This window comes from Anas platyrhynchos, chromosome 3 (genome assembly GCF_047663525.1).
Source record: "Anas platyrhynchos isolate ZD024472 breed Pekin duck chromosome 3, IASCAAS_PekinDuck_T2T, whole genome shotgun sequence".
Lineage (NCBI taxonomy): Eukaryota > Metazoa > Chordata > Aves > Anseriformes > Anatidae > Anas > Anas platyrhynchos.
In genome coordinates this window covers 51301117-51328192 of record NC_092589.1, presented here as the reverse complement: position 1 = coordinate 51328192, position 27076 = coordinate 51301117, and the positions used below count along the sequence as shown (strand labels likewise).

Below are 27076 nucleotides of genomic sequence, written 5' to 3'. Positions count from 1 at the left end.
CTATAATCTTAATTTATCACTTGTCTTTCCTTTACAACTGGGTAAAACTAACAAATAAATGCAGTGACTGCAGACAAAGCTGACAGGCTTAAGCTGTAGTATGTATGCTAATGTATTTTTCAAATAGCTTTGAAAGGCATGATTATGCCTTCCTGTTTTGGTTTATATTGAACCATAAAGAGCCCTAAAATCAACAGTGTCATGAAGAGATCTCATCTGAGACTGTTTGTAATCAGCTCGTAAGAAATGTAACTCAGTTGTGTGTAATGACATTGTACTATTCACAATAAGTTGTTATTTTAAGACATACTTTCCAAGAAGCTTTCAATGGGAACGTTGCATTGGACAAAAAAAGAGTACCATCTGTTTTTTTACTACACTTGGTAGTAATTTATAAGGCATAGGAGATGTCATAAATAATGAAGTGAGCTACAACCTGAATAAGCTGGCAGAATTTTTAATGGAAAAGGTAGGTTGGAATTATTATTTTTTTTTTTTTTTAAACCCATGTTTAGATACTGATGATCTCAGAACATGTGAAGAAGCCAACCAAAACCTAGGATACGTATCTACATGAGTTTATGCCCAGGAAAGTAAGTCTAGGTGAAAAGCAGATATATGGTAGTGGCATTTTCAAATATATTTATCTCCTAATCCCATTTTTCTAAATAATGTTACTAGTGATTCATCAGAAAATAAAGTCAATGTCTCTGCAATAACAAGAATTTAAGTCATTATCAGAAGAATTTCTTTTCCAAAAGTTGTCAAGATCTATATTAAGTGGTTTAACCCAGAAATCAGCAATCTCATCTATCACCTTCTGCCTTTTCTATGGAGTCTTGGTTATTGTCCTGAGAGCGTGCTCTTGCAGCAGAGAGGGGCTGTCCTAGCAAAACTGAGATCAGCTAGAAAGAAGGAAGTGACTGCTCCCTTTTATTTGAGGATACAGGGGCTGGAGCACCATGTCCAGTTTTGGAGGCAAAGGGCTGAGCCGGGTGTCCAGCTGGGTGGTGGAAGATGCACCGTGAGAAACCAAATGAGAGGTCAAAATCAAAAGTCATTATCTTTCACATTCTAAAGATGACTCTTCCTCAACAAGCAAGCAGATATTTTTTGGGGGAAAGAATGGAAGTATAAGCAATAGACAGATGGATACTATCATATACCTTATTTGTTCACAAAACATGGCCCATATTTCATAATAAAAAGTGAACGGTTACTTTGATGTTCTGTTTCTATTTCACCCAGTTTGCCTTTTCAGTCTGGGAAAAGGAAAACTTTGTGAGGACTAGGGTATAGGGGCTAGAGTAACATTCTTATTCTGTTCATGTTTGAGTCACTCAGGTTTTCCATTTGTTCACATCTGTATTTTTACAGAAAATTGATAGGCACTGTAATTGCAGTCTGCTGAAAGCAAGTAGGTCAGAGCTATGCTTTCCATTCCAGAGGAGCTGCTGGGGCTGGGGAGAAAGAAATACATCTGGACAGTTTTTCTTCCTCCGTGCATGTCTGTGTGTCACAGCCATTCATTAGACTGCTCACAAAAATACTTTCAGGGGTATTAAGCAAAATCAACAAGAGCATCTGTGCTTAAAAGGTCCCTCCCTACTCATCTGTCACTTCTCATGGCAGAAGATTTTTTTTTCATGGCTGCATGTAAGACAGTGCATTGGCTCAGAGTTATGCTAACTGTAAAGGGATGACTTCTTGGAGTGCACTGATAACAGCTTTCCAATGGGTGAGCCAAGGAGCTGGTGAGGAGAGAGACCCCCTAGTCATAAACAAGAACTGGTGAGGAATGTGAAGGTGTGGGGGCTGCCAAGACCCCTGCAAGGACTTCTGCAGGTACAGCTACAGGAAATGGAAGATGAGGAAAAATTGTAGGTCTGCAGAATGGGACCTGATGACAAAGCATCTGTAAAAGCCTGAGGTGCTGAAATCCCTTCTTCATCTCTGTCTTTACTGATAATTCTGGCCTTCAGGAAGCTCGTGTCCCTGAAGCTGCAGGGCAAGGCTCGAGCTAGAATCCTAGGGTGACTTGGTTTGGAAGGGACCTCAAAGATCATCTATTTCCAACCCCCCTGCCATAGGCAGGGATGCCACCCACTAGATGAGGTTGCTGAGGGCCTCATCTAACCTGGCCTTGAACACCTCCAGGGATGGGGCATCCACAGCTTCTCTGGGTGACATGTGCCAGAGCTTCACCACCCTCTGAGTGAAGAATTTCCTCCTAATCTCTAATCTAAATCTTTTTTTTTTATCTTTAATCTCTTTTAGTTTAAAATCATCCCCCCTTGTCCTTTCATTATCCAATTGAGTAAAGAGTTGCTACCTGTTATTGCATGGCCACTCCCAACTCTTCTGCCTTGTGAGTTGTCCACTGAACTTCCACTTCACCTGGATTCAGGCAGTCATTTGATCAAAACCAGTAACCTATCTCCATATACAATTTTGGTGAGTGGTCATAATCTCTCTCATCCATGTGAGTTTTTTTCTTAACTTCCTTAAATCTATCTCGAGACTCTCAAACTGGTAGTAAGGGATACTGTCCCATCGTCTTTCTTTCTTTTTTTTTTTTTTTTTCTCCTAATTTTCCAAAGCATTTATATCACAGCTGAAGGTGTATCAGGTACTGTGGTGGCAAAAGGAATTCCATGTGCAGGAATGAATGAAGGGTTGCTGCAATACTATGTATTTGTTATTTTTGTATAACCAGGTCACTTATTCCAGCCAATAACAAGTTGTAAAGATGCTTTATGTTTTCCATTGTTTTGGAGGCATTTAATGCCAAGGTATCTTCCTTTGATCTAGTTACCCAAGGCTATCCTAATTTCTGAACTGTAGTTTCTCTAAGCTAAATATTAGTTATTACATGTCAGAAAACCAGACATTTTCAAGGCACTCAATTATATGAAATGAGTGACTAACAAAAGCATGAACAGTTCATCTGTAAATACTAAGTTTCAGAGATAACAACTAAGAAGTAAGACAGATCCAGTCTATCTGGTTTTCAGTGTATGCATTTATCTTTAACACACACACATCTAGGAATGCTATTCAGCTCCTCTGGTTTATCACTTTCAAAAAGAATGATAACCTAGAGCAGGTTTCAATCTAAAGGATTCCTTGGTGTAGCCTGCAACCGTTTGACACACCGCTGGGATGCCTGGGAGGAGAAGCTGAAGCAGCCCGCTCCTGGCAGTATCTGTCCCCTGTTGGAGTCTCAGACCTGTACTGGTGCTTAGAAAAGCAGTTTAGGAAAACACTGCCTTCCCCTTCCAAAGAAGGCTGCTGTGCTTGCCTGTAGCTGTTCTTTCTAAAGCATAGCTTTAAGTTGCAGAGTGTAATTTTTGCTAGAACATCATGAATATTTAAGTGGCATTAAAGACAGGAGATAAATTTCCGAAGATGTGTAAGCCAAGGAATATTTAATCTTTGGCCACTGAAAGAAAGATCCTTCTGTGAGGAACATAATGTATAGTTTGTTATTATGGAGAGATTTGTTTGCTTATTGGGTTGAATGGAGCTCTCCCTTCTCAAATGTTATCCCACTAAAAAGTGGTTTTGTTTTTTTTTTTTTTTCATGCTCCACTGTTACTAACTGATACCCTGGCTGGATTTTTAAGGCTGATTTTTGTTGTTGTGGGAACAGAATACTTATCCTTATAGAATGACAGCTTCATTTCTGCGTGACAGTAGACAGGATTGATTCCTCAGTTTTGCAGCTGCGTGTCTGTTTTTAAAAACCTTCAGAAAGGTTTTTCTTAGGACAGCTCTCTACTAGAGGTGTGAACATATATATAAATATCTCTCAAAAAATATCTCTCTCCAGAGACCAGTTTCTCCTGTAAGTGTTTAAAAAATATTTTGGTCTTTTGCGTAAATCCAAAGCTTGCCCATTACAGAAATACATTTTACACAAACAAAGAAATGAATTCAGCTAAATTTGTTTTTGTTTTGTTTTCCTCTTAACTACAGTAATAAGTGTAGTGAGGACAGAGCCCCTGATCCAGGGGACAGTTGGGTGACAGGAATTCTTGTGCCCAGGTCTAGTCTCTTTGACCTAGCAGGGCTGGTGTCTCATAATCTAAGTAGCTCATGTAATGAGGCTAAAATCTGCAGAGCCTTTCCAAGAAATCTGTTTCATAAAGTCAAAATTCTCCTGAAGATGAAGCCCCAATACACAACGAACTTCTGCGGTGTGGTCTGTGTTAGATCGATCAATCTCATATTTCTGAGAAAATAAACTGATTTGATAATGTTTCAGCTCAAGGGTGTTTTGTAATAGAGATTTAAACAAATATGCTGTCAGCCCCCCCAGTTAGATGGGTATGTATGTATTTTGGACTGAGAGCTCTTTGGCACAGAACTTAATTCTTCTCTTGAAAATATCGTGTTTGCTTTATTATGCCTGTTAAAAAATAAATCTGTATTCAGTTCTTGCAGTTGCACATGGCTGAGGAAAGCTGACAATTCCCCACTTCTCCATCCCTCATATTTGCACATACATCTCAAAAAAAAAAAAAAGCCAAGCATATTTTAATATTTTCTAGTGTAGCATTTGGAATAAACGAGTGAAGTCTATTCTGCATTGAGCAGACCTAGAAAACATAATTAGTCTGGGTTTATCATTCAAATGATGGAGATGTGTCTATCCATTATGTTTAAGGAAAGGTCAGATTTTTATGGTGAAAAATTCTATGTCAGGGAAAACGGGGCTTATGCAATCTCTTCAAATAGCTAATATAGACAGTGGCTCTAATACAAAGAAAATCAAACAGAATTGGGTTCGTCTATGCTGCTTTTTGATAAAGACAGGGTGTCCTTCTAAAGCTCCTTTTTTCCCCAGTGTCTTAAACCATATTAATTTGTTCATGAATGACAGCAGCACAAGCTTGACAGTCAACCATACCATTTCCCTGGAGAAGAAAGGACCAGTCAGTGCTGCCTCATTTTGCTTTAACTCCAGTTGTTGGCATGGAAGTTTATGCATTTAGTGGTGAGAAACAAGCCTTTTATTTTTTTTTCTCTAACAAATGCTTATCATTAGGTTTATACTAACAAACACTGCAGCATTAACTCCTCTCTGCTTACCTCTGTAAAGTGTTTAGTTGGTCTCCACCCCTTGGTTATTCTTTCATTGCTTAGTAGGCGCTAACTGCCCTAGCATTTTACAGTGTCAAGCACAAAGATAGATGCCTTCTCCTTAAGAAACCCTTACTCTAAAAGCCACATACAAGGTGCAGCAACTCTGTATGTGGCCGTATGACTTAGGCTACTCATCAGGATGTATAGCATCAGACTTCACACCATCCCTTGCCCCCAGAAGATGCAGCCCCCCACTCTTACCAGTCAGGAAGTCCCCACCCAGTCTACTGGAAGAAAGGCCTCCCAGTCCTGTGCTGATCCCCATCCAGAAGGGCACAAGAGGCTAATTAGAGCTGAAAGTAAAAGATCGTGCAGAGACGCTGGGAGTGCTACCATTGCATGGTTCATTGAGGGTGGGAGGTTGCCATACCCCACCATTGGCCTCCCCAACCCCAAGAAAAGCCCCACAACAATCTGGTGAGAAGTGGGTGCTGCTCTAATCCCCTAGGCCCTTCATGGGGCACATACTGAAGCATGGCTTTAAGCTGTGGGGTTCCCTGTGGCACATCAAAGTGATATAGAGCTCTGGCACTTAGCGATTAGGGCACCGAGGGTGTAAAAGTCATACCTTTTTTTCCTTAAGAGTTTGTGGTTTTACAGATTCTTTAATCTACCACTCTCCTCCTTCTCGACACATTTACTGTTATGAACACAGAATGTAATTTGACTCAAGATATTGCTATTTCTATAATCATATTCCTTGTTAACTGCTGAAACTGATTTTTTCCTATAACTTGTTTGTTAAGCATCCTTTTCCAAAATGAGGGAAAATGCCCTTACTGACGCTTACATCTTAAATTGTTACTTTGGAAAAAAAAAAAATTACTACACATGAAAACAGTGCCAGCTTATTATTGGGAAACAAAATTGTTAGGGCTGTGGACTTTCTTTTTTCCTCCTTTAAGCAAAGTAATTCTAACACACTCATTAACAAAAGCTTAATGCAAACACCTAAAATCAGCACCTGGTAGGGCTAGAAAGTAAGTGAATACCTAAGTGAATACCTAATACTGTGTTTCAGCTGAGCGTGTTGACTGAATGGCATTGAAACTTGTAGACTAATTTACAGTTCTAATATTTGACAGAGCTTCATGTATTATTGCTGTTTTGTAATGTGTATACATAACATTTTTTACATAAAAGCAGTCTGCTTCTCAGTTGGTCAAATTTAAAATCTGTCAGGCAGCTGAGAAGGATTTCAGACTAAAGATGGAATATTAGAGAAGATATGCACAGACCCATGGGAAAAAAAGTGTTTTATCTCATTTATATAAATGAAAACCACACTCCAAAATGCTAGTATGTAGAAATAGACTGATACAGCACTACTGTTTTAAAATAAGTAAGTTCTCTTCAGAATGAAAATTACAAGATGTAGCAATGACAAGTGCCATCCTTGAAGACCACAAAACTTGAAAGAACTTATAGTACTACTCATTTTATTGCAATATATTCCTTTTATTTATTATTGTCTCAGAGGAAGAATGTTACAATGTAGTGTTTGAAGTAGCATTTACTTGGCAGCAGAGGACAAAGGATGCATACAAACACAGGCAGAAAACAACTTTATACATAACCTCATATTCAGAACAAAAATAAAAGCCACCAAATTCACTAATGAGACCTTTTTTTTTTTTTTCCTTACTTATTTGGTGGGTTATTTTTAAGGATTCTTTGCTTAGAGAATGACATAAGCTTGATAAAAGCAAAGTACTTTGCAGAGAACAGAATATAAAGCTATTTCCAATACTACTCATGAAGATAGGTCTGAGGTAGAAAGGTGGTCATGGCTTTCCTCTTCTGTAAAATGTATTTGTTTTTCTTCTCGGAATAACTATGCTACTTTTTAAATAGATGAAGCATTTATAGTAGCCAGCATCTTCTCTTCCCTCCCTGACAGTTTCGCCCTGCTCTATCCAGAATAATACTTAGCATTTATATAGAGCTTTTCAGACACTAAGCTCTACAACACCTTTGAGAGGTAAGTACTATCAATCCTCATTTTACAGATGGGAAAACAGAGGCAGAGTGGTTAAATAATTTGCCAAAGGGTTCAGAAAGAACTGGCACTGGAGCCAACACTAGAATGTGGTCAACACTGTGCCCAAATCACTGTGCCTTGAGCAGCAGCAGCAGTCCAGGAGTAAGTACTGTGGGTGCAGGACAATCTAGTTGGCACCACTTCACAAAAACACTAGAAATTCCTGACTTTCTGTTTTAAAGTCCTCTAGCATCTTTTGGTACAAAATGTATAACTCTTCCAATACCATTTTGAGACTCTTTTTCTTCAGTAATAATCAAGAACAACATAGTATCATTTTTCGCCACTATACATGAAATATATTGCATGCAGTTTTACGAATTAAAGGTATGTCCTGAAATTAAATCAAGTGTCCATGCAGCATTGTAAACCCCATGAAGGCATTAAAATCTTATGATTATTTTAAAACTAGAGATCAGCTGATCAGTGACATAACTTTCCCATAATTATCCCTACTCGAAGTACATAAATAAATGATTTCAAAGATAAAGATGAGTTGCAAGATTACAATGCCACATGATAACATCTAAGAGCACTGCAGCTTTGAAGAAAACGTTCCATCACTAATAGTATTGGAAAAGGCTTTCTAATTGTCTCTTCATTTACAAGAGGCAGATAAAAGACTGGTGTGTTTAGATTATCAGAAGGGGATCTCACGGAAATGAGCTTTAGTTCACAGACTGTAAATTCCAAAACTTAAAACAAGTTTGGCACAGCAGGGAACAGCAAAGCTTTGTCTCCAAAGTTGGGCAAGATTACACTAACTTAGACCTTACTAAAAACAACTTAAACTATCATCTAAGTCCTCTTTTTAGCTATCTCCTGATTCAACGTAAAGTAAGGTTTAAAAAAAATAATCCTCCAAATGGAGTGTGTTGGCTGGAAATAACTAAAAGAATGTTAAAAATGCCATTTTGGTGCATGATTATATGACTTGAAATTAGAGTTTACCTTGTTTAATGGAGTTAAAATACTGTAGCTTGTACTCAATGGCAATTTTAGTTAAACAGTTACAATAAAGCAAATCATGGGAACTTCATATGTCAATCCTGAAAATAAATCAAGAATAATTCTGGAGTCTGTGTGGTCAGATGGTTAGCATATAAATAATCCATACAGAATATTAAATGAGTGAGAACGTAACTGAGGATATTTTACAATGTAAAAGCAAAGAGCTGAAAGGAATGTATAAATGTAACATTTTGCTCCAAACTCCTTAGCAGTTCTCTTTACGATTATCAAAAAGAACGTATATAAAGCCCCTGCCCCTTTTCCCGCGGCTGTATATTTATACAAATCAGTGACAAATACTCCACTGCTCATTAATTTACAGTTGCATAGAAAGGGAAGAAGAAGAAAAAAACAATACTATAAAAACAACATCCTCATCTTTGGGTATTCAGTGTTTTACTATTTCAAGTAGAACACGCAGTCAAATTGAACAGCATGTCCCAAGGTCCCATGCAGCCTTCTGATGAAGTGGAACTCGCGATTGGCGTTTTGTAGAAAAGGGCTGTACTGCACATCAAGAAGCACTGGTTGACGTCCAAATGAGCACTTCACATTGCCTGTAATGATGAGAAATAATCATGTCAGTACTGTTTAGCATGCACAGTCCTCTAAAGAGAGATCTAAATACTCTGGACTTGGTTCAGTTAAGGACTCGTGTGTAATTTTACCAAAAAAAACCCCTATACTTTAAAAATTTAGACGTATTGTCACAAGACTCAGCAAATCACTGAGGCACATAGTTAAGAGAATCCTCATTTTACTGTGTTGCAGCATTTAAAATTCTTGCTGAGTAAAGCCCAAAGGATGTTATGGACTACAGAGCAGTAAATATAACTTACATGCTTTCCTTGTTGTGTACCCATAGAAAAAAAAAAAAGTGTAGGCTATAACTACTGTTCTATCCAAATCCTCAGTGGTAAAAATGCAGAGTATGCACAACCAGGATTTGGACTCATCCCCTTAAAATGTGATGCTTATTTCCAGGATCCTGTTTCAGGATTCTGTTCTCTGCAAAACAGGGAAATATCCTTTCTTAAATGGCTCTGGAATGGTGTATTTCAGGCATAAGATCAGTTGGGAATCATTCTGCATCTAAAAAATCAAATGCTTTTTTATGAAGATTAATATTAATCACTGAGAACACTGAAAGATATCACTATGCCTGCTTACAGGAAGGATTTCTGAAAAACATTAGTTTAATTCACTACTGTACTTTATTAAGACACTGAAGCCCTAAGTCTGAGTCACTTTGGGCAGGGCACGATTCATCCCATTCCCTTCAGAAATTCCTGTCTGAGTGGGCAATCTTACTAATACAGGATATTACAGTCCACTAAAATGTTTGTTGAGCAATATTTCTGAATTTTTAGATACTCTCTTTAGGGAGGTCTGACCTTGCAACCTGTGGATTAATAGACAAGGTGAAGCAATTTAGGGGAGTAAATGGACTCTGCCTATCACTTCATTCTTCTGAAACCTAGCCCATAGCAAGTTGTGCTAGTTTTTAAGACTTATTTAGCAATTAAATTTTTCAAGAATTCTGCAGTGACACAAGATTAAATTGTTCCTTATTTGTCATAAATTTTCCCTAATATCAACCAAATCCTATAGCAAGTGTTTTTTCCTATTTCTCTTCCTTATAAAATAAGCTTAATTGATGATTCATACCAGGTAGAGTTTCAAGAACTTGTTAGTATCTAAATATCAGATTGATTTCCACATTTTTTTGTGAACTGTGAAATTAGCCAAATACCTGCTTTGGGTTTGTAAAGTGGTTGCCTAACAAAAGAAGGAAGCTTAATTTAATGCCTAAGATGCTTTGCAGGTCTTGAACTGTAGACAATCATGGAACTGGAGCTATGGGTACCAGGGCACAAGCACATAGGGATGTTGTTTCAAGAACCAGCTTTGATCTTGCAGAACTGATGCTGGCTTGAAACTAATTGTCCCCAGCCATTTTCAGCTGATTCCATATGGTCAGCATCCCAGAGGAGCACATTGCAGAGCCTTTGGTAATGTCTGAACTTCAATTCCAATGATTATACAAATACGTGAACATGTCTCATACCTGTGGCCTGCCAGTGAAACTTGCTGCAAATAGAAAAACAAAAGAAAGTTAGAAATTGACATGATTCTGCATCTTGGTAGTATAAAACAAAGGCAATAAAAAGAAAATATTTACTATAGAAGAACAGAAAGATTTTATCTTAAAAACAAACAAACAAACACAAACAACATTTAAGTACAAGAGTGTTGTAATGGTCTAGACATAATTTTCTTCACAAGTTTTCTTGTAATAAATTTAAAGTGTTATGAATACAGATTATATTTTTCCCTTTTCAATACTTGTGACCATACAAAGTGCTTTATTATAATACTGTCTGTTGAAAAAATATGAATCATACTAGATCAGCTTGGTATGCCATTAAATATTACTGATATTATCTGTATTGCAATAATACTCATTAAATTTTAGACCTTTCATTCAAAAAGGATGAAGACAGTGAATGGTCAGAGACCTAAACCAAGAACTGCCTGGAGTGATAAAAGGCTATAATGCAAGAAGAAAAAACAAGAGAATACAAAACTTGGAACCTTTACCTCAAGTGTTACCAGTACATATTTGCTCTCTCCCCATTTGTTTTACTGCATTAAGTTTGCAAGTTGCCTGCTTACTTATTTTAGTGTGATGAAGCAGTTTAAAAAATGAGACACTTCTCTACTCTTGCTTGGCTATCTTGAAGTTACATTGGGGAAGTTTAAGGAATCTTTCTGAAAAGCCTGATATACTGTGACTGTCACTTTGACTATGCAGAACTCTTCCAACATGTTTTGTATGGAACGATAACAGTAACAACAAATAGTGACTGTTCCTTAGGGTCCCATGGGATTCTGACCCAAGAATACTCTGGGGTTAGTAGTTTCATGCCACTTTTTTTTCCCCCAGTTTCTTTTAATGCACTTTACAGAAGTGTCCTGTACAGTCTGTAGCAAGACAACTATCCTGATTTATCCTTCAGAAAAACAAACAAACAAACAACAACATGCAGAAATCTGCACAGAATTATGCACAGTATGTGAACTGGTCTTTCTCTGCCCTTTTAGAAGTAGTCCACAAGCTCTCAGGGCTCAACAGACCACAGGTTTAAACCATCCAAAAATGAACATTCCCATGACTGACGTAACTGGATTCTTTTTTTCCATGTCGTTCAATAAACAAGAACTCAAAACCCCATTTCTAAACTCTGGGGAACGTATATCACCCATTAGGCTGAAAAGCTTTTGACCTACCCTCTTTGAATTTGTCACTCTTTAAGGGGAATTTAGGGTTCATGCCATCAGGCATGTCCAGGGCTGAACAACTGAGATGCAGGCCCCATACTGAGAGTGCTCTCCATGCCTCCCAATATGTCCCACAATGAACAGCTGCAAATCTTGGTCCCTGTTGTTTCTTCAATATTAAGACACAAGAAGTCAAGATGAACATGCTGTCATTCCCCTACCTTGCAGAGGTTTTGAAAAGAGATATCCGCTGTGCTGTGAGGCCTTAAATGTTAAAGCAGTAGACGCATACATACTTAGAACATTGCAATGCTACTGTTGGAGCCTAAGCACTCAGATATCCAGAACATCCCAAGAAGATGGTAAGTTCTCTGATATTATTGTGAAGTCAGAGAGAACAAAGTGATGAACAGTGTGCAGAGTGACTCAGGAGCACTGAAGAAGGCTGGCAGGCAATATTTTTAGTATCTTTTTTATCACTACTTTAAAAAGATTGACCTGGAACTCTATCAGTCATGAAAAGCCTTCTATTGTGACCTTTAATTTATATGATGAAATTTCATTCAGAAAGCCACAGCAACGTTGGCTGGTCACTGCAGGTCATCTAGTGCAACCTCTCACTCAAAGCAGGACTGCTGCCAACAATAGCCTTGACATCCTCTAAGGCTGGAGACTCCATAGCCTCTGTGTTTGACCTGCTCCCAGTGGTACACTATACTCCTTTTAATTCAGGAGACAGAAATTAAACAAAAATGCTGGCAGTGCACAAGAAAATATCCCTTCTACTTTCAAAAAAAAGCAAATATTTTAAACTACTTTCAATTTACACTATTAGTGGAAAGAACCCTTTTTTCAGAGATGTTGTTTTTCTTCTTCCCTGACAGCTGGGGGTAGGCAAAGTATTTCTACAAATCTGTTGTAAATTCACTTGGGCCAAATGTCCAGTAGCTGCTATACTGCTTATACGTGCCAGACAGAAATTTGCAAAAACAAGAATTAATAATTTGTTTGCATTTTCTGTTTATTTGTATACACAAAACACACCCCTGAGTTGTGCTAAGAAGCTCCACTAGCTGTTGGCTTCAAGAAGAAATGCTCCTTAGAATCAAATCCTAAATTTATAACGCAGTGGGCTATGAACTACTGAACTCAATGAAAACATCAAGGGATAGCTGAAACAAAACGTCTGTCACTAAATACTAATTTACTTTCTCAAAATGTGGAAAGACCATCTTCTCTGATGTAGTCCTTCACAGATAACATATATACAAGAGATAAAAGAAGTATTTTAATAGGGTTCACTGAATTTTCAAAACAGGATAGAATAGAATAGAGCTCCAGTGCTTCCAGAAGGACTGGGCAGAAACACCTACCCCTTACTTGTGCTTTTTAAAACTGACCATCACTATTACACTTCATTTTAAAGAACTGTTGAAAGTGTAGTAATGTATCACAGATTTCACTACTCATTTGCTAAGACAGAAGATGTGAAGGTGAAAATATATACATTATGTATGTATGTAAAAAAAATACACTAAACAACAAAGTTGTTACTTTATCCCATCCCTGCCAAAACCACCGATCTATATGAAATACTGGTGGAACCAGAAAGATAGCTACTCATTTTTGTAAGGGCAGTGACACCCTGCAAGGAACAGGATCAACGGGAATGTATATTAGCTGATACAAGCCATGCTTATGAAGCTACCTGGTTTTACTTTAATAGACACCTAATAAAATATTAACTTTCAATGTATTTAAGTAGGGAAAGGTGTTATGTTCTGTGGTTAACAGTTATTTCCTCTGGCCAATTAGTTTAGTAACTACTTCAGTAATTAGTTCGGGGACTCAGAATTGGGCTATGGTCCCTACTGTAGCCTGCAGCATTTCTTTCAATTTATATTAGAGAAGCAGCTTTCAAAATTTCTGAATTTACATTCACTACAGTTCTACATAGGGTTTATATCAGCAGAAAATGGGACTCTAGCTGTCTTTTCCCTTGTGCAGACACAGATGAACATTCTATATGGAGTGACAGACTTTTCTTATAGTGAATAATTGTCATTTAAAACACAAGCTTATTTTTTTCTCCTCACAGTGTATGTTGAACAACCTTAAAGAAAAGAAGTATGTAGCTTGTATATCTTGACAAGAAATCTTATCAGAGAGAAGATTTTTTCTTAGTCAGTACCATGGGAATGACTGTTTTCTTCTTTAGTCCACCTCAAATTCAATACTATTCTCAGAGACATAATTTGTTACACTTACAGCAGCAAGCTGGAAATGTGCTGTTGATTTGCTCCATAACATCTGTTAGATCTGTGTTGGTATCATGAGGTGGAACTAACAAGTCATCTGCAGATATGGCAACAAAAAGAGCAATGAATTTAGCAACAAAACAAAAAAACAGATGACAACATTCTGAGAAGCATTCTCATCCAACCATCCATTTAAACAATGCTTTACATTTCAAGGGAAACCACTAACTGAAGCCTTTGTAATTTAACGTGCAGGAACTGTCATTGATAATTGCCAGCCTAGGGAGAGGAGGTGAAAGTTGAATTACTGATTTGCAGCATAAAAAATTTCTCTGTTATTAAAGCTCAGCAATTGCACCCAAGATTTAACTAGAAGGAATTGCCAACAAGGACCAATATATGAGAATTTACAGTATAGTAAAAGGTCATCAAGATGGAGGAACTGTACTCCGTAGCTGCTCAATTAGTATTCTTTTTTTTTCTAAGATGATTTATCATGTAACTTCCAAACTGAATATAAAACTTGTTTATAAATAAATAAATAAATAAATTTCAGGCAGTGTTGATTCAATTGGAAGCAGAGGTTTCAGTAGTGTTAAAATCCTCCTTGCCACGATATTTTTTAAAGGCCGATTAAAATTAGCAAATTGAATGGTTAGGAAATACAACCGGCTCTGTTATTAGACAGCCTCACTCATAAATCTGCCATTGCATTAAATCAAACAGAGAAGTTTTGCATTTTTTTCCGATAATTTATAGCAAAAACACGTGCCCATGCTGAATGAAAACTTTTCAGTATGCAAGAGAATTTTTGTCTTTCCACAGATTTTTTTTAAAAATCTGTAACACAAAGGCTTGAAAAGAAACATAGGGATGAAATTACACTTAGATAATTTGAGAAAAATTGGTTATTTTTTCTCCAAATTTTGAACATTCAATGGTCCATAATTATTTCTGCTAATTCCCAGTGGAATTAATGAGTTCTGCTATTGGAGAATTTAAAGTAATCTTTCAGAGAGAAATCCTCTGATGTGCAGAGGCTGTACTACTAAATACTAAATAATTCCTAAAGATGTGAAGCCTTTGAGGGGTGGGGTCATCAAAGTACCAGGATGAGCACATGAATTTTTAAAGCAGCCATTAGGAAAGTTTGATTATATGTTTTTGGATATTTGTTCCTGTATCTGTCAGATTACTTGGCTGCATGCATGTACTGTAGGACAAACAGCTGTTGGTCGTTTCACTCCAATGCAATCTGGTTCTCCATTCAGTGAGGATGGATTAGCCTAGTAAATTTGATAGCTCAAAATGGATGGGACCAAGAAATCCATAATTCAGTGTCACATGGATCCTTGAGATACCACAGCTGTTTGCAGGTGTGGGGAAGCAGCAGTTCCAGCTGCATTAAGTACTGCTCCCAGTAGCATCACAAAGATCTTTTTTCTATTTTTATTGGTAAACCATTGCAGAAAGATGCAAATAAAACTATTCAGTAATCACCTTCAGACCCACACGGCAAATTATCTGATCAAACACTCACCTGTCTGATGAAACTGCGAGCTTGTCTCTTGCTCAAGCGGGTAGCCAAGGGCCAAATGCTGGGGTGAAGCACAGGGGGAGGCGCCATTAACCCGTGAGTCTGACTCAGGCTACAGGAAAGACAACAAGATGTAATTTATGTAAATTATATCTACAGAATTGAAGTGTGGGTTTGTATATGGTCATCTTGATTCTCCCCTCCTTCCCTCTTTTCTTTTTGGTACTCTTTCTTGTTTTCTCTCTAAACAGTAAAAGGTTGGCTTAGGTCTATACAACTATCAGGGACAACTTGAAGACAAAAATTTAGACTTTAGTGTAATTCTTATGAGACGGCAGTTAACAGCCATCTTGTTAAAAACAGTGTTCAGCTGCAAGCATGTACCACAGAAACACAGTTTAGTTCAAACAGACTGATGAGGCTTTCTGTTCAGCTACACCAAAAGACTATAAAATAGTATTACTGGGGTTGGGTTTGCTTGTATGTACATATACGTATGTTCACACACAGCAGATACACACACAGACCAGTCAGACAAGCTGCCCTAGGAAGGTAAGGTGACTGATCATGCTTAAAAACACCTGTTCAAACCAGAAACAATTTTACTAAACTCCTTCACAATGACACCAAGCAAAGACAAGATTGAGGAGAACTGTGAAATCTAAAAAGTAGGAGCTATCATCCATCACTCCTGCTGATGCTGCTTTGCAGCAGTGCAGAGGACGTCAGATATGAAGAAAAAAAAAAAAAAAAAGTTTTACCATGTAATTTCCAGAAAACTATGTACTTTGAAAACTGTGTTGTAGGTAAGCCTGTCTGATTCCTAAATTCACCTGAACAACTTCAAACACTGAAGGTCTGTATTTCATTTAGTTGCGGTCATGTATGTGTTTGAGATTATGTATATATGTGTGGACACAAAAGAAAAGATCATAAGACTTCTTCACTTTAACAACTCAGAGATATTGGAAGGTATCTTGCACAAGCATTTCCCTTCTTTCTTGTAAGAAATCCTTTGAAGAAGAGAGGAGTTACACAATATTTAAGCTCCAAAACTGATTGTTCTGGAAAGCCAGAAGCATGTGAAAAGGCATTTACATCTGAGGCAATTACATAATCTGAGCTGAAAATGTTGCCACTATCATTTATCTTTTTGACTGCAAATCATCAAAAAGCTTCTGAACAGTTTAAAGAGCATATTATTTAACTAAATCTGTCAAGAGCAGATACAAAAGTAATACCAAAATAACATTATTTTTAAGACTTTATTTCTGAGACTGAAAAAGTATCTAAAACAGCCATGAGACTCAATGCAGAGGGAATATACAGAACAACTGATTGCGCACATCTTTGCTCCTTTGCAGCTCACAGCCTGAAGTGCAACATTAAATTTTTTACAACTTCAAGTTAAAAAAAAAAAAAACTTCAACAAAAAACTGCAAATTGTTGAACAATGAAAGATACTTCTTCTTGAACACAGTGATGAGAAATAGAAGGAAACGTTCCCTTGAGCATTCAGCAGACCTGTTTTTCTCCTCTGAATCTCATCTCTCTTTCAGTATGACAATACCAACTTTCAGATTTGAGTAAAAGAATAAATCAAGAAAGATTGCTCTGCATTTAGAAGACAAAGAAAAATGGAAATGCTTTCAAGCTAGCCAAGGATTTTACCGTCAAGACACCCAGTGAACAGTGAATGCCTATTGAGTAGTTTGTTATTCACTAACAGGCTTTAACCAGTCACGAGGTCTAAATAGAATGAGTTTGGCAATTTAAAATGCACCAAGCCTGGGGTAACTAATCCCAGATAATTCGGTATAGCCAGCAACCTCTGAATAAGAAGAGTTTAGAGAGAAAGAGCTGAAGCAAACTCTCCAAGGGTTGAGTTACTTCAATATAGAACAACAAGGTCAGCTTTAGTGGCTAACTTTGTGGCAGCAAAGTAGCTGCTTGCCCACGCCACAACTAGATGGATGGAGGGAATTCGAATAATCCAAAATGCAGACTTGCAAATTGTCTGGATTTCTACCCCTCTTGAAGCAAATCACGAACAAATGATGCAGAGATGACTGAAGGAGGAAGGGGCACTGCAAAGTCAAGATTAATTAGGATAGAAAGGAGATGCCTACAAACTTAAATGACAAATTAGTAGTGAAGGTTATTTAGTGCCACTTAGGAATGCTGTTGCAAATGACAAAAAAAAAAAAACAAAAAAACCAACAACCACAGAGCATAAGGATTCTAATGGTGGTTTAATTGGGAGCAAATAAAACATCCTGGAATACTTTACGTTGATATATATTACATTGCTGCAGCAGTCAGAATGAAACGTTGCAGCTGAATTTTTTTTTTAATATATTTTTTATTTTTTAAAACACATCCTTTTCTAATCAGAGGCCAATGTATAATGACTTCATTTTCATTTAAATATACTGATGTTACACTGCCTAATTCCAATGACTACAACAACAAGAAAAGGCAAACAAAACCCAAATCCTTTTCTTACAAAGTCAGGAAAGACCATACAGTTCAGCAGATGAGTAATAGAGTTTGGAGCAGCAAGGGAAGGGCTCTTGCAGTAGAAAAACACCTTAATAATCAGGTACTGAACAAAGTTTAATGCAAAATAATTGTGAGGCTATAGTTGTATTTATACAATTTAGCAGTTTTACCAGGAGAAAACTCAAATTTTACTGGAAAAGAAACTGAGGTACAGAAAAGTCATAGGCTCCCATCTAAGGCTACATAATGAGCACCAAGAACTTGTAGAATCAAAACTCAATACAATCATGTGCTACTTGACCCCAAGTTGAAAAACACACACAAAATCTGATCACTTCTATCATCAGCCCCTTCTAGGCATCATGAATTTCAGGCACTGTTATTCAAAACAACATGGCAGACAATCCTTAAGGCAGAAAGATCGGGAAAGTTTCCAACTGCAGTTTCTGAGAGATGACAAATTTCTTTTTATGCAAAACCAAATAAAGATACAAAGGGACAAATACGTTATTCTCCAGAAAACTCTGAAACTGAAGGATTTCTCTGCATTACAAAGGTTTTTAAAGCATTTCAAGAGAGATATTTATTTTAACCAATTTTTACCAACAATGCTTTACTTCTCCATAGCTCCTGCTATTGTCTTTCCCAAGTGAGAGCTCGAATTGTAGGTTAAGGGATAGATAAACTGTAACTGTTCCCTAGACTTCTGTTCCTTTTAGTATTAAAAAAAAAAAAAAAAAAAAAAAAGGCAAGCTTCTTTCCCCCCACCCCCAACCTCTGAATTCCTCAAGCTGGCAAATTCCCTTTCCAAATTCATTGCTGCTGTTTCTTCTTGTTCAAGGCTTATTCTTCCAGCCACAAAAACAAAACATACAACCACCACCAAAAAAAAAAAAAAAAACACAAATGAAAACACCACAACAAACCTCACCCCTCTTCTCTTTTATTAAAACTCTTCTGCTTTTAGCAGGAGAGGGAGCTAGAGCCCCTATTTACATTTTCTTACAGTTCGATCATATATTCATTGACAGATGATGTTAGCTTTCATTAACTTCAATATCAAGTTCAATATGAAACCTCACTTCATTTGTTCAGACAAGCAAAGAAAAATTCAAGTAGATTTTAAATGCTCTTCATAATAAGTCTTATTTCTATTTTGCCCAAGCAGTATCTGAAAGGGCTGTATAAAGAAAAGTGAAAATGGATATATTTTTTTTCTACATGATTAACATAAAATTGTGGTATCAAAGCTGTCACATGCCAGTTCTGTTTCACCTTCCTCTTTGGCAGTATAATCAATCAGGCAGACAAAACGGCAACACTATGTGACAGCTCCCAGTCCTTTGGGCTTGCTAAAATAAAAATAGTATGTTAATCTCAGAATTGTTACCAGAAGTAGGCAAATGTGCAGTGAGGATGCATGCACATTTCTGTTAAAGGTGCTCTCTAAGGAACACCTTGTAATGCTCAAACAGTTACTGTAGGAAAGTTTCTAAGTTTCATTAATTTTGTACCCAAATATTTGTACGCAGATAGACTCACGCTGTATCTCTTAGAGAAAAATTCCCAGTATTTTAGATTCATGTTATTAACGTAAACAAGAGTCAGGAAGCTGAGTGGAGAAAAGAAATAGAGAGACTTGTTGTTTGGCAGAAGAGAGAAACTGAGATAGCACGAAATGCCAGTCATGGCAAAGAAATTGCTGTAAGATAGCTAGTGGTGTCCTCTAATACCAGTAATTATTATTAGAGGAATTACAGTTATATATTTTGACATTTGGACTTATGTCCAAATCTTCAATACAAAGACTTCCATAGACTGTGAATGGCCTAGATGTCACTGCAAAGTGCTGCAGAATGGTCATTTTTCCAGAAAGTTAAAGGGGGCAGTAACATGATACAGTGCTGCTTCAAAACCATATTAATGCCAATATCAAGAAGTTCCAAAGAGCATACTCTGAAATTTTGAAATTATTTACAATTTCTGAATCCTCTTCAGCAGAGTAGCTTCAGCATCCTTGGAGACAGTTTGCTAAAAATGTGCCTAGTGGCAGGTCAAAAAAAGCACTAAATAATAAAGTAAGGATGTGTTTAGAAAGCCATATTGAAAAATCACTGATATATTATAAAAGCAATAACGCCAACCCTCTGAAATATTCGACTTAATACCAGCCACTCCGTTAGGAGAGGACGGAAGAGAAATAGGAACAGCTTTGGGAGGGCATATGGAGCAATCAGAAGTCCAACATGACTCCCAAAGAGGAGGGAGATTACAGACAGGAAAAAGCAAAAGAGCAACAGAATATAGCAAATAATGTTTAAACAATCAGAAATATTGCAAAAGGTCCTTATAGTTCTACCTTACCCTATCAGAAAGTTGCAGAATGCACAGAAAAATCCCAAAGGTAGAACTGCTAAGAAAATGCTGCTGTTCTATGCTCACCCCTCCCATCCCCACAACACAAATGCATATCCTAGAGATCTTGTTAAGAATGTTATAAAGGTACTGAAAAGAATACAAAATTATATTATTAATAAGATTGGCCACAACTACATTAGAAAAAAGTTTTAAAGGATGAGCATTTTCATGCTGTAAACATTAAACTGAAACTGTCTGTGGGTTTGGCAGAACTTCTGGGTTTCTATTCTACATCTGTTTGTTTGAATATTTTAAACTGTTCTTTGAAACACCTAATCTTGGTTATAGTTACCAAGATATTTATTTCATGAATGTTATCAACAGTTGCACCAAATCGTTGTCCCTGTTAAATATTTAAGCTATTCAAATACTGACTGAAAATGCCAGAATGACAGTAACAACAACAAAAAATTCAGCTAGAGGGGTACATAAACCACTAGAGCAAATGCATCTTAATACTATTCTGCCAAAACTACCTAGAAAAATGACCAAGTCAGCCAGTGAAACAACAACAAATCTTCACCACTTTGGTAGAAGTATTATCTACAGCAGAAATTCAGGTCATTCTGATACCTGTTTTATGCACCCTGTTTCTTTTCTTAGTTAAATCCTCTAATACGTACATCCAATCACCTGATTCATGGAAGGAAGGAATAATTTGCCTTACTGGACTCTAACCCAATGGCAATAATTAGTTATGAGAAAAAGATTCATACAAATTTATCTTCATCATTCAAGTTTCCACACACAATGTAGTACAAACCTCTCATGCAATACCTTGTAGATTTTTTTTTGATTTTTTTTTTTAAATCTAGATTCCACGTTCTGGCTTCAAAACCAATAAACATTTCTCTCTCCCAGCAAAGGGAACCTAAAATCTCTAGCTATGGGGATTTGCTAAAAGGCTCTTGCCTGCAACATTTATCTCTAAGTGGACAATTTTGATGTAGCCTATTGTTCTAAATATGCTACTCAAGAATGGGACTTTTTAATGGAATTAATTGCTCCTTTGCATACTAGGCATATCTTTGGCATGTTAAGAAATGTTTCAGTGACTAACCATGGCCATAAACAAATAATTTAAGGACAGACTGGAAAGCTGAAGTCACATACAGAGTGTAATTGGTAGCACTACTTGGAACAGGGTATGTTTTCTTCCCTCTGTTTTTTAATTTGGAAAAAACTGGTGCACTTGTTTGTAAGCTTTGTAAGTTACTGACATCACTCCAGCACTTGTATCATTTTGTGCTGATTTGACTTTCACAATAGTTTACAACAGAGTAGGAAAAACGCCTCTTCGCCCTAGAAATGACTGAGTGCAACAGAGCAAACTAATGTGATGAGAATATCTGCAGTAAAATTCTACCACCTTTGCTCCACCAAGAAATCCATCATGCAGAAGAAACATGTCAGGAAAGATATGAGTATACATTTACCTGCTCAAGTAGCTGACGTAGTCGGTGAAGCTGAGACTCCAATTGTTTATTGTGATCTTCCAATATTTGCATCCTTGCTTCCAGACGACCTTTATGTTGCCTCAGGAGTTTAGCTTCAGCAATGAGCTCAGCATCTTCAGAAGCATGCTGAGGTGACACAACAGAGTCAGGAGGTGATGCAAGAGGATTTATTCCTCTCCTAAGATGTTGCTCCTTTAGTTGCTCGTATTCTATCTGCAGACTCCTGGTAAATTGAAGAGGAGAATGTTGAAACAATCAACAATTAAAAAAAACCTTCTTCAATCATTCTCATTACCTCCAACTAGAGAACACAAGCAGTTCATACAAAGACAATGTCTTGACTTGCAGTTTATGAAAGAAACCTACACAACAAAGTAGAGGTGAACCTATGGCATTTTATCACCAACTCACACTTTTCTAGCTAACAGAGTCAGGCGATGCATGACATACGCCTTGACTGATTTTTTTGTTTTGTTGAAATCATGACTCCTAGCCGCATCTCTTCTTATCTTCTCCAACAACTGTATATAGAAAATGCATAGCTCGAACAATAAGATGACAATTCAGACACCAGATAGCATGCTTATAACACCTTTGCTCTTCCTCAAGGTCAGCAATGATGCGCTCCAGCTCTCCCCGCTCTTCCTTTTCCACTGACTTGAGAATCTGAGCAGGACTCTGCGGCTGACTCACAGGTGACTCTCCTCCCAGTGTCTGACAGTACTGCTGGATAAGAGCATGCTCGTCCTCTCTAGAACAATAAAATAATGCAGATAAAGAGAGAGCAGTAACACATGTATTATGTGAGCAAACAACTTTGTCAAGCTGAGGGGTTTTGTTTGTTTATGAGAAAGGACTAAGAGAGTAGGAATTAAGCCTGCCAGAATTTATGGTATTACATGTGTATCTCAGCAAACTGTATTCAGATTCTTATGAGTTGTTTCTAAAAATGCTGCAAAAAGCACGTAAACATACAATGCACAGGAGAAAGAAGATTGATCGATAGTAGTGTAAAAGATGAGTTTACTTTAATGTACATATGGAGAACAAATACTGCTGGTGGTTCAGAAAGAAATATTGAAAGCAAGAATCTGAGAACATAAACTGCAAATAACTGACTTGAAATGCCTTAAAAATAAATAAAACCAAATAAGCTATCTGTTGTTAGATATCCCTCTCCTTACAGATTCTAGAATAAAATAATTTATAACATCATCTCCCTCCTGACTTGCATAGAAATTACCATCTGGTGAGAAGATACCAAAGTCCTGAAACTTTTATGCTATAATGTCCAAATACATTTGCCTTTTTATAGGCGTGCCTTCCTTCCCCGGTTGCTGGCTTTTCTCCATAGTATTGTGAGATTGATATATAGTGAAAGATACATCGTCCTAACAATAGTTTGCTTGCCTGCTTTGAAGGATAAATCATCAGCAGAAAAACATGCTATTCATGCTTTTAAGAGAGACTATTGCTGAATCATAGCAATATGATTGCTGAAGAAAATCTTACTTTAAATTCTCTTCTCTACTTGACTACAAAGCAGAAGCTGCATACTTTGTTATATGTGAAGTATCGTGCCTACAAACTTCATCCTGTAGATCTACAAGTATGGCATGATCAACAACAGAGACAAAAACAGGAGTGGTATATACGCGTATGTGTTCAGATACCGCTTAGAAAAGAGAGCTTTCTATATTTGAAAATATTTTTCTTGTTCTGAGCTTTTTCATACTACTTTTGAAAAGCAGTAGCTATGAATTCTGCCATTCAACTGACTGTGGTCTGATATAATGAAAAGTATCCTCAAGTACTACTTTTGAAAGCACACATGACAAATTGGAAGTTTGCTCTATACAAAGTATTTTTTATATTAAAAATGGAGCTTTTCAAGAGTTTTCTGTTGCTTCTGTTTTTTTTTTTTTTGTTTGTTTGTTTGTTTTTGTTTTACTTCCTGTCACTCAATTTAACATCATGAAATATCTAAAAGTACAGGTGAATAAATAGTGAAAACAGTTATATAGAAATGTATATCTGAGATGAAACAGAAGTTTTGTCTGTGGTGACAAATAATCTATAAATAAATGCATGTACAAGTAAAACACATCAAGTGCTTTATGGACCATGCAAATGTATTGTGTCTTTTTCTCAAAAATAAAATCAAGCTTTTGGGGTAAAGGCACTCATCTGTTTTCAAAGCTTGTGGGTGTACAACTGAACTAGGGCAAATGCATATGGCAGGAACAAACGAGAGTTGCAAACAAAAAGTTTGTATAATTGAAGACCTTACAAAATCATCACCACTACTAGGAGTAAACCAAAATATCCACTGATCTATTAAGCAATGATTCCTGCAGTTCTATTATGCAGAAAAGTGATTCGGTTCTTTGTAGCAGTACTTAAAACTTCTTACTGAAGGCTAATCCTATGGTAGAATGACACTGAATGATTCCTTCTCAAGAAAAACTATTCACTGTCTAGCCAAAGCTATCATATTGCCTTCTGAATTGTTACCGAGTCTAGACTTTCAAATCAAATAAATGTGCAACAAGTACCATTAGAAATAAATAAATAAATAAGAATAATATTAAAAAACCATATCTCCTGTGACAGTTCTATCCACTTTTAAAGTGCGTGACATTCTATTCCACACAGGTTCATTTATGATATAAAGGTTAAAAATAGTCAGGTATGAGAAGTTCCTTCCACTAAGCCCTAGTAGAATAACACTTTCCTTCATCCTGTCACTGCTTATTAACTACTAGCCGGCAGAAAGTTTACATGGAAAAGTGAAAAAGAAACCTCATTAGTGAGTTCCTCTGTTTTTAACAGAGGAATATATATATATATAATGTATATGTATATATTATATATCCTTATATATAAGGATCCTTATATGTAATAGGAAATAATATATTCATTTATTTCTTGCATTTCTTGCCTGTAATATAGTCATGAGAAGAAATCAGAATATTAATCTTCCCATGAAAATAAATAAATGTGATGATTTTTTTAATTCAATACAGCTTTAAAATTAAAACATAATTGGGACTGTAAGTTCCTCAAAAACATAGGGGATAGGTGATTATGTTAGCTGAAACAAAAAAAGAGCACTCCCTCTTTTTTTTCCCCTTACCTACAGAAGAAAGCCTCTAACTGCTTTCTTTCTCCACCTTTTGAGTGATCTCAGTGAAACTGATAACCACTTGCTTTCCTATTTTGCATTACTCTAATTGCGGATAAAACAAAGACTAGTGTAGTTAATGGAGTATAAACCAGGTCCTGATGTGGTAATGAAAATGCCATGGCACTTCTCCATTCTTCTACCATCTTAGTAAAGACAAAACAAGCAAGAAACCCTACTCCTCATAACCAAGTTTTTGCTGAAGTGCTGTAACCCCTGTTAGGGCTTCAAACTGTGGTGCACAACTGGGCCCCTGCAGCCCAGCAAAACGTGCAGAATGGTTGCACGCTGCACCTGGAAGAGCTGCACTAAGCAGGGAATTGGTGCCAACAACATCACACCTTCAGCAAGCAGTGTTAAAGCACAGGACAGAGAGGGAACATAATTTTAATGTGCAGATTTCAAAACATTGTTTAAATATTTTTTGTGTAACTACACATACAGGCTTCTTTTGTGCAAGGTTGTTGGTACTGTCATCAAAGGTTCATCTGATAAAGCACTTTAGTCTGCTTCTTTTAATTAGGCATCAGAAAGCTGCTGTCTACTTTATTAAGATGATGAATTAGTTTATAAGCAACTCTGTAGGTCATCTGAAATAGATTTGATTTTTTTAATAGTGCTCTGCAATGTTGGATTTATTATATTTGAATTTATTAAAACTGAAAATCTGTCAAGATTTTACATAAGGTGTAACCTGACTTCTTAATGAAAGTTATAAACTACTTAAAGAAAGAGCTTACACAGGAAATACTTAGATATTTTTTCACTCTATTGTGTCCAGTAAAGGAGACCAAAACAAACAAATACTATTTGGTCTGTCTTGCAAAACTACTGATTCAAAAAAAAGTTCAAACCCCTTGAATCTCAACAAACCTCATGACTATAATAAAGACAGATTCATTGGTAGCACAGGAGTCGCAACATTGGGCTTCACAATGATGTGAAGTGATAAGGGATTGATGTGTTCTGTAGCATGGAAATACTTGAATTTTGAGAAATCCAGGACTTTATTCTTTGTTAGAATTGGCTGGAGACAGCAATCGGCAACCAAAATGAAAGCGCCACATCAAAATAAATTCCTCATCTTCTCTTGGTGGTTATTCTCCTGAAGACCCCCTGTGCTTTGAGAAAAGGCTAGAACTACACAGCAGTCCTTCAAGAGCAGAGACTGCAGGTCCTTTTCAGCATTTTGGCATTCAAGAAAGCAGTGAAAATGACATCCCAGAAGGTCAGACTTGAAAGAAGTACACCTCAAAGTGAAAGAACACCCCAACTAGGAGAGCCAGGGAAAACGGCATTTGAAATATTCTATTCTTTGTGGATATATATTTTCAACAGGTCTGTTCCAAAGGATGCATTATATGTGGGAGAAGCAAGAGATTAAAAAAATATTGTAATTTACTTCTCTTCATCAAGACTGAGTTGTGGAAAGAAAAATTCAGACTTCTTGACAGTCACTTTTCACCAGTGTATTATTTTATCCAATTAAAAGAATTGCTAAATTGGATTTTATATAGTAAGAGATGAGTACATTTGTGATCTTCCTTCATCACTTTCATTTTTCCTGTGCTATTTTTCTCATACCAATGACCATATACTAGTCCAAATAAAGCATATCTTGACCTACTGATGTTATGACGTATATTACAATAAGGATCAGGCAGTTCTATAAAATCCTCTCTTTGTCTTTAACTTTAATCTGGAACTAACTTCCCACTGCAACAAGTTGCCTTTTAATCACTTACACCACGTCAAAGTATTCAGGTGCTGTATACTGGGACTCCAGTTTGGCTCACAAGCACTGAGTGGCTGTGCCTGCTGAAAGCACCACTGCTGTTCATTGCTTGCTCCTACCCCTGTACCCGAGCACACAGCTCCTTAACAAGTGGCATGTCAGATATATTCCAGCACTGCCTTCAGTTTAGTGTAAAGTGCCATCAGCAAAAGCACTGCAGGGATGACTGGTAGTAAAGGCATTAATTAGGAAATAGCTATTAAACATTCACATTTATACAGAAATTATTTATATTACGTCCAACTCAATCCAATTAACTTCAGTATGGGCTAGATAATATAGTTCATACATTACAGGAATGAGAGCTACATTCAACTATTTTTCTAACATTTTTTGTCTTTTCATTCTACTGCGCCATGATTTGTCAAATTGTGAGGCATGGCTTTCCATTAGGAATACTATTTATCATTCTTTGCTGCAAAGTCTTCATTTTTCCTTGTGTT

The 27076-nt window shown here is 36.8% G+C and overlaps 1 protein-coding gene across 12 annotated transcripts in view; it reads right to left on the bottom strand.

Moving 5' to 3' along the window:
• Positions 1–6585: 6585 nt before the first annotated feature.
• The window catches only part of UTRN (utrophin), a 364397-nt gene continuing 343906 nt past the window's right edge, over positions 6586–27076 (bottom strand). For all 12 annotated transcript variants that reach the window (XM_038175840.2, XM_038175834.2, XM_038175838.2 and 9 more), the window contains 6 exons: positions 22247–22405; positions 21634–21877; positions 15281–15389; positions 13751–13837; positions 10269–10291; positions 6586–8757 (listed from right to left, as the gene is read on the bottom strand). In XM_038175840.2, coding sequence (XP_038031768.1) covers positions 8749–8757; positions 10269–10291; positions 13751–13837; positions 15281–15389; positions 21634–21877; positions 22247–22405 — 631 coding nt within the window. In that variant the 3' untranslated portion in view covers positions 6586–8748. The remainder of the gene's footprint in view (positions 8758–10268; positions 10292–13750; positions 13838–15280; positions 15390–21633; positions 21878–22246; positions 22406–27076) is intronic.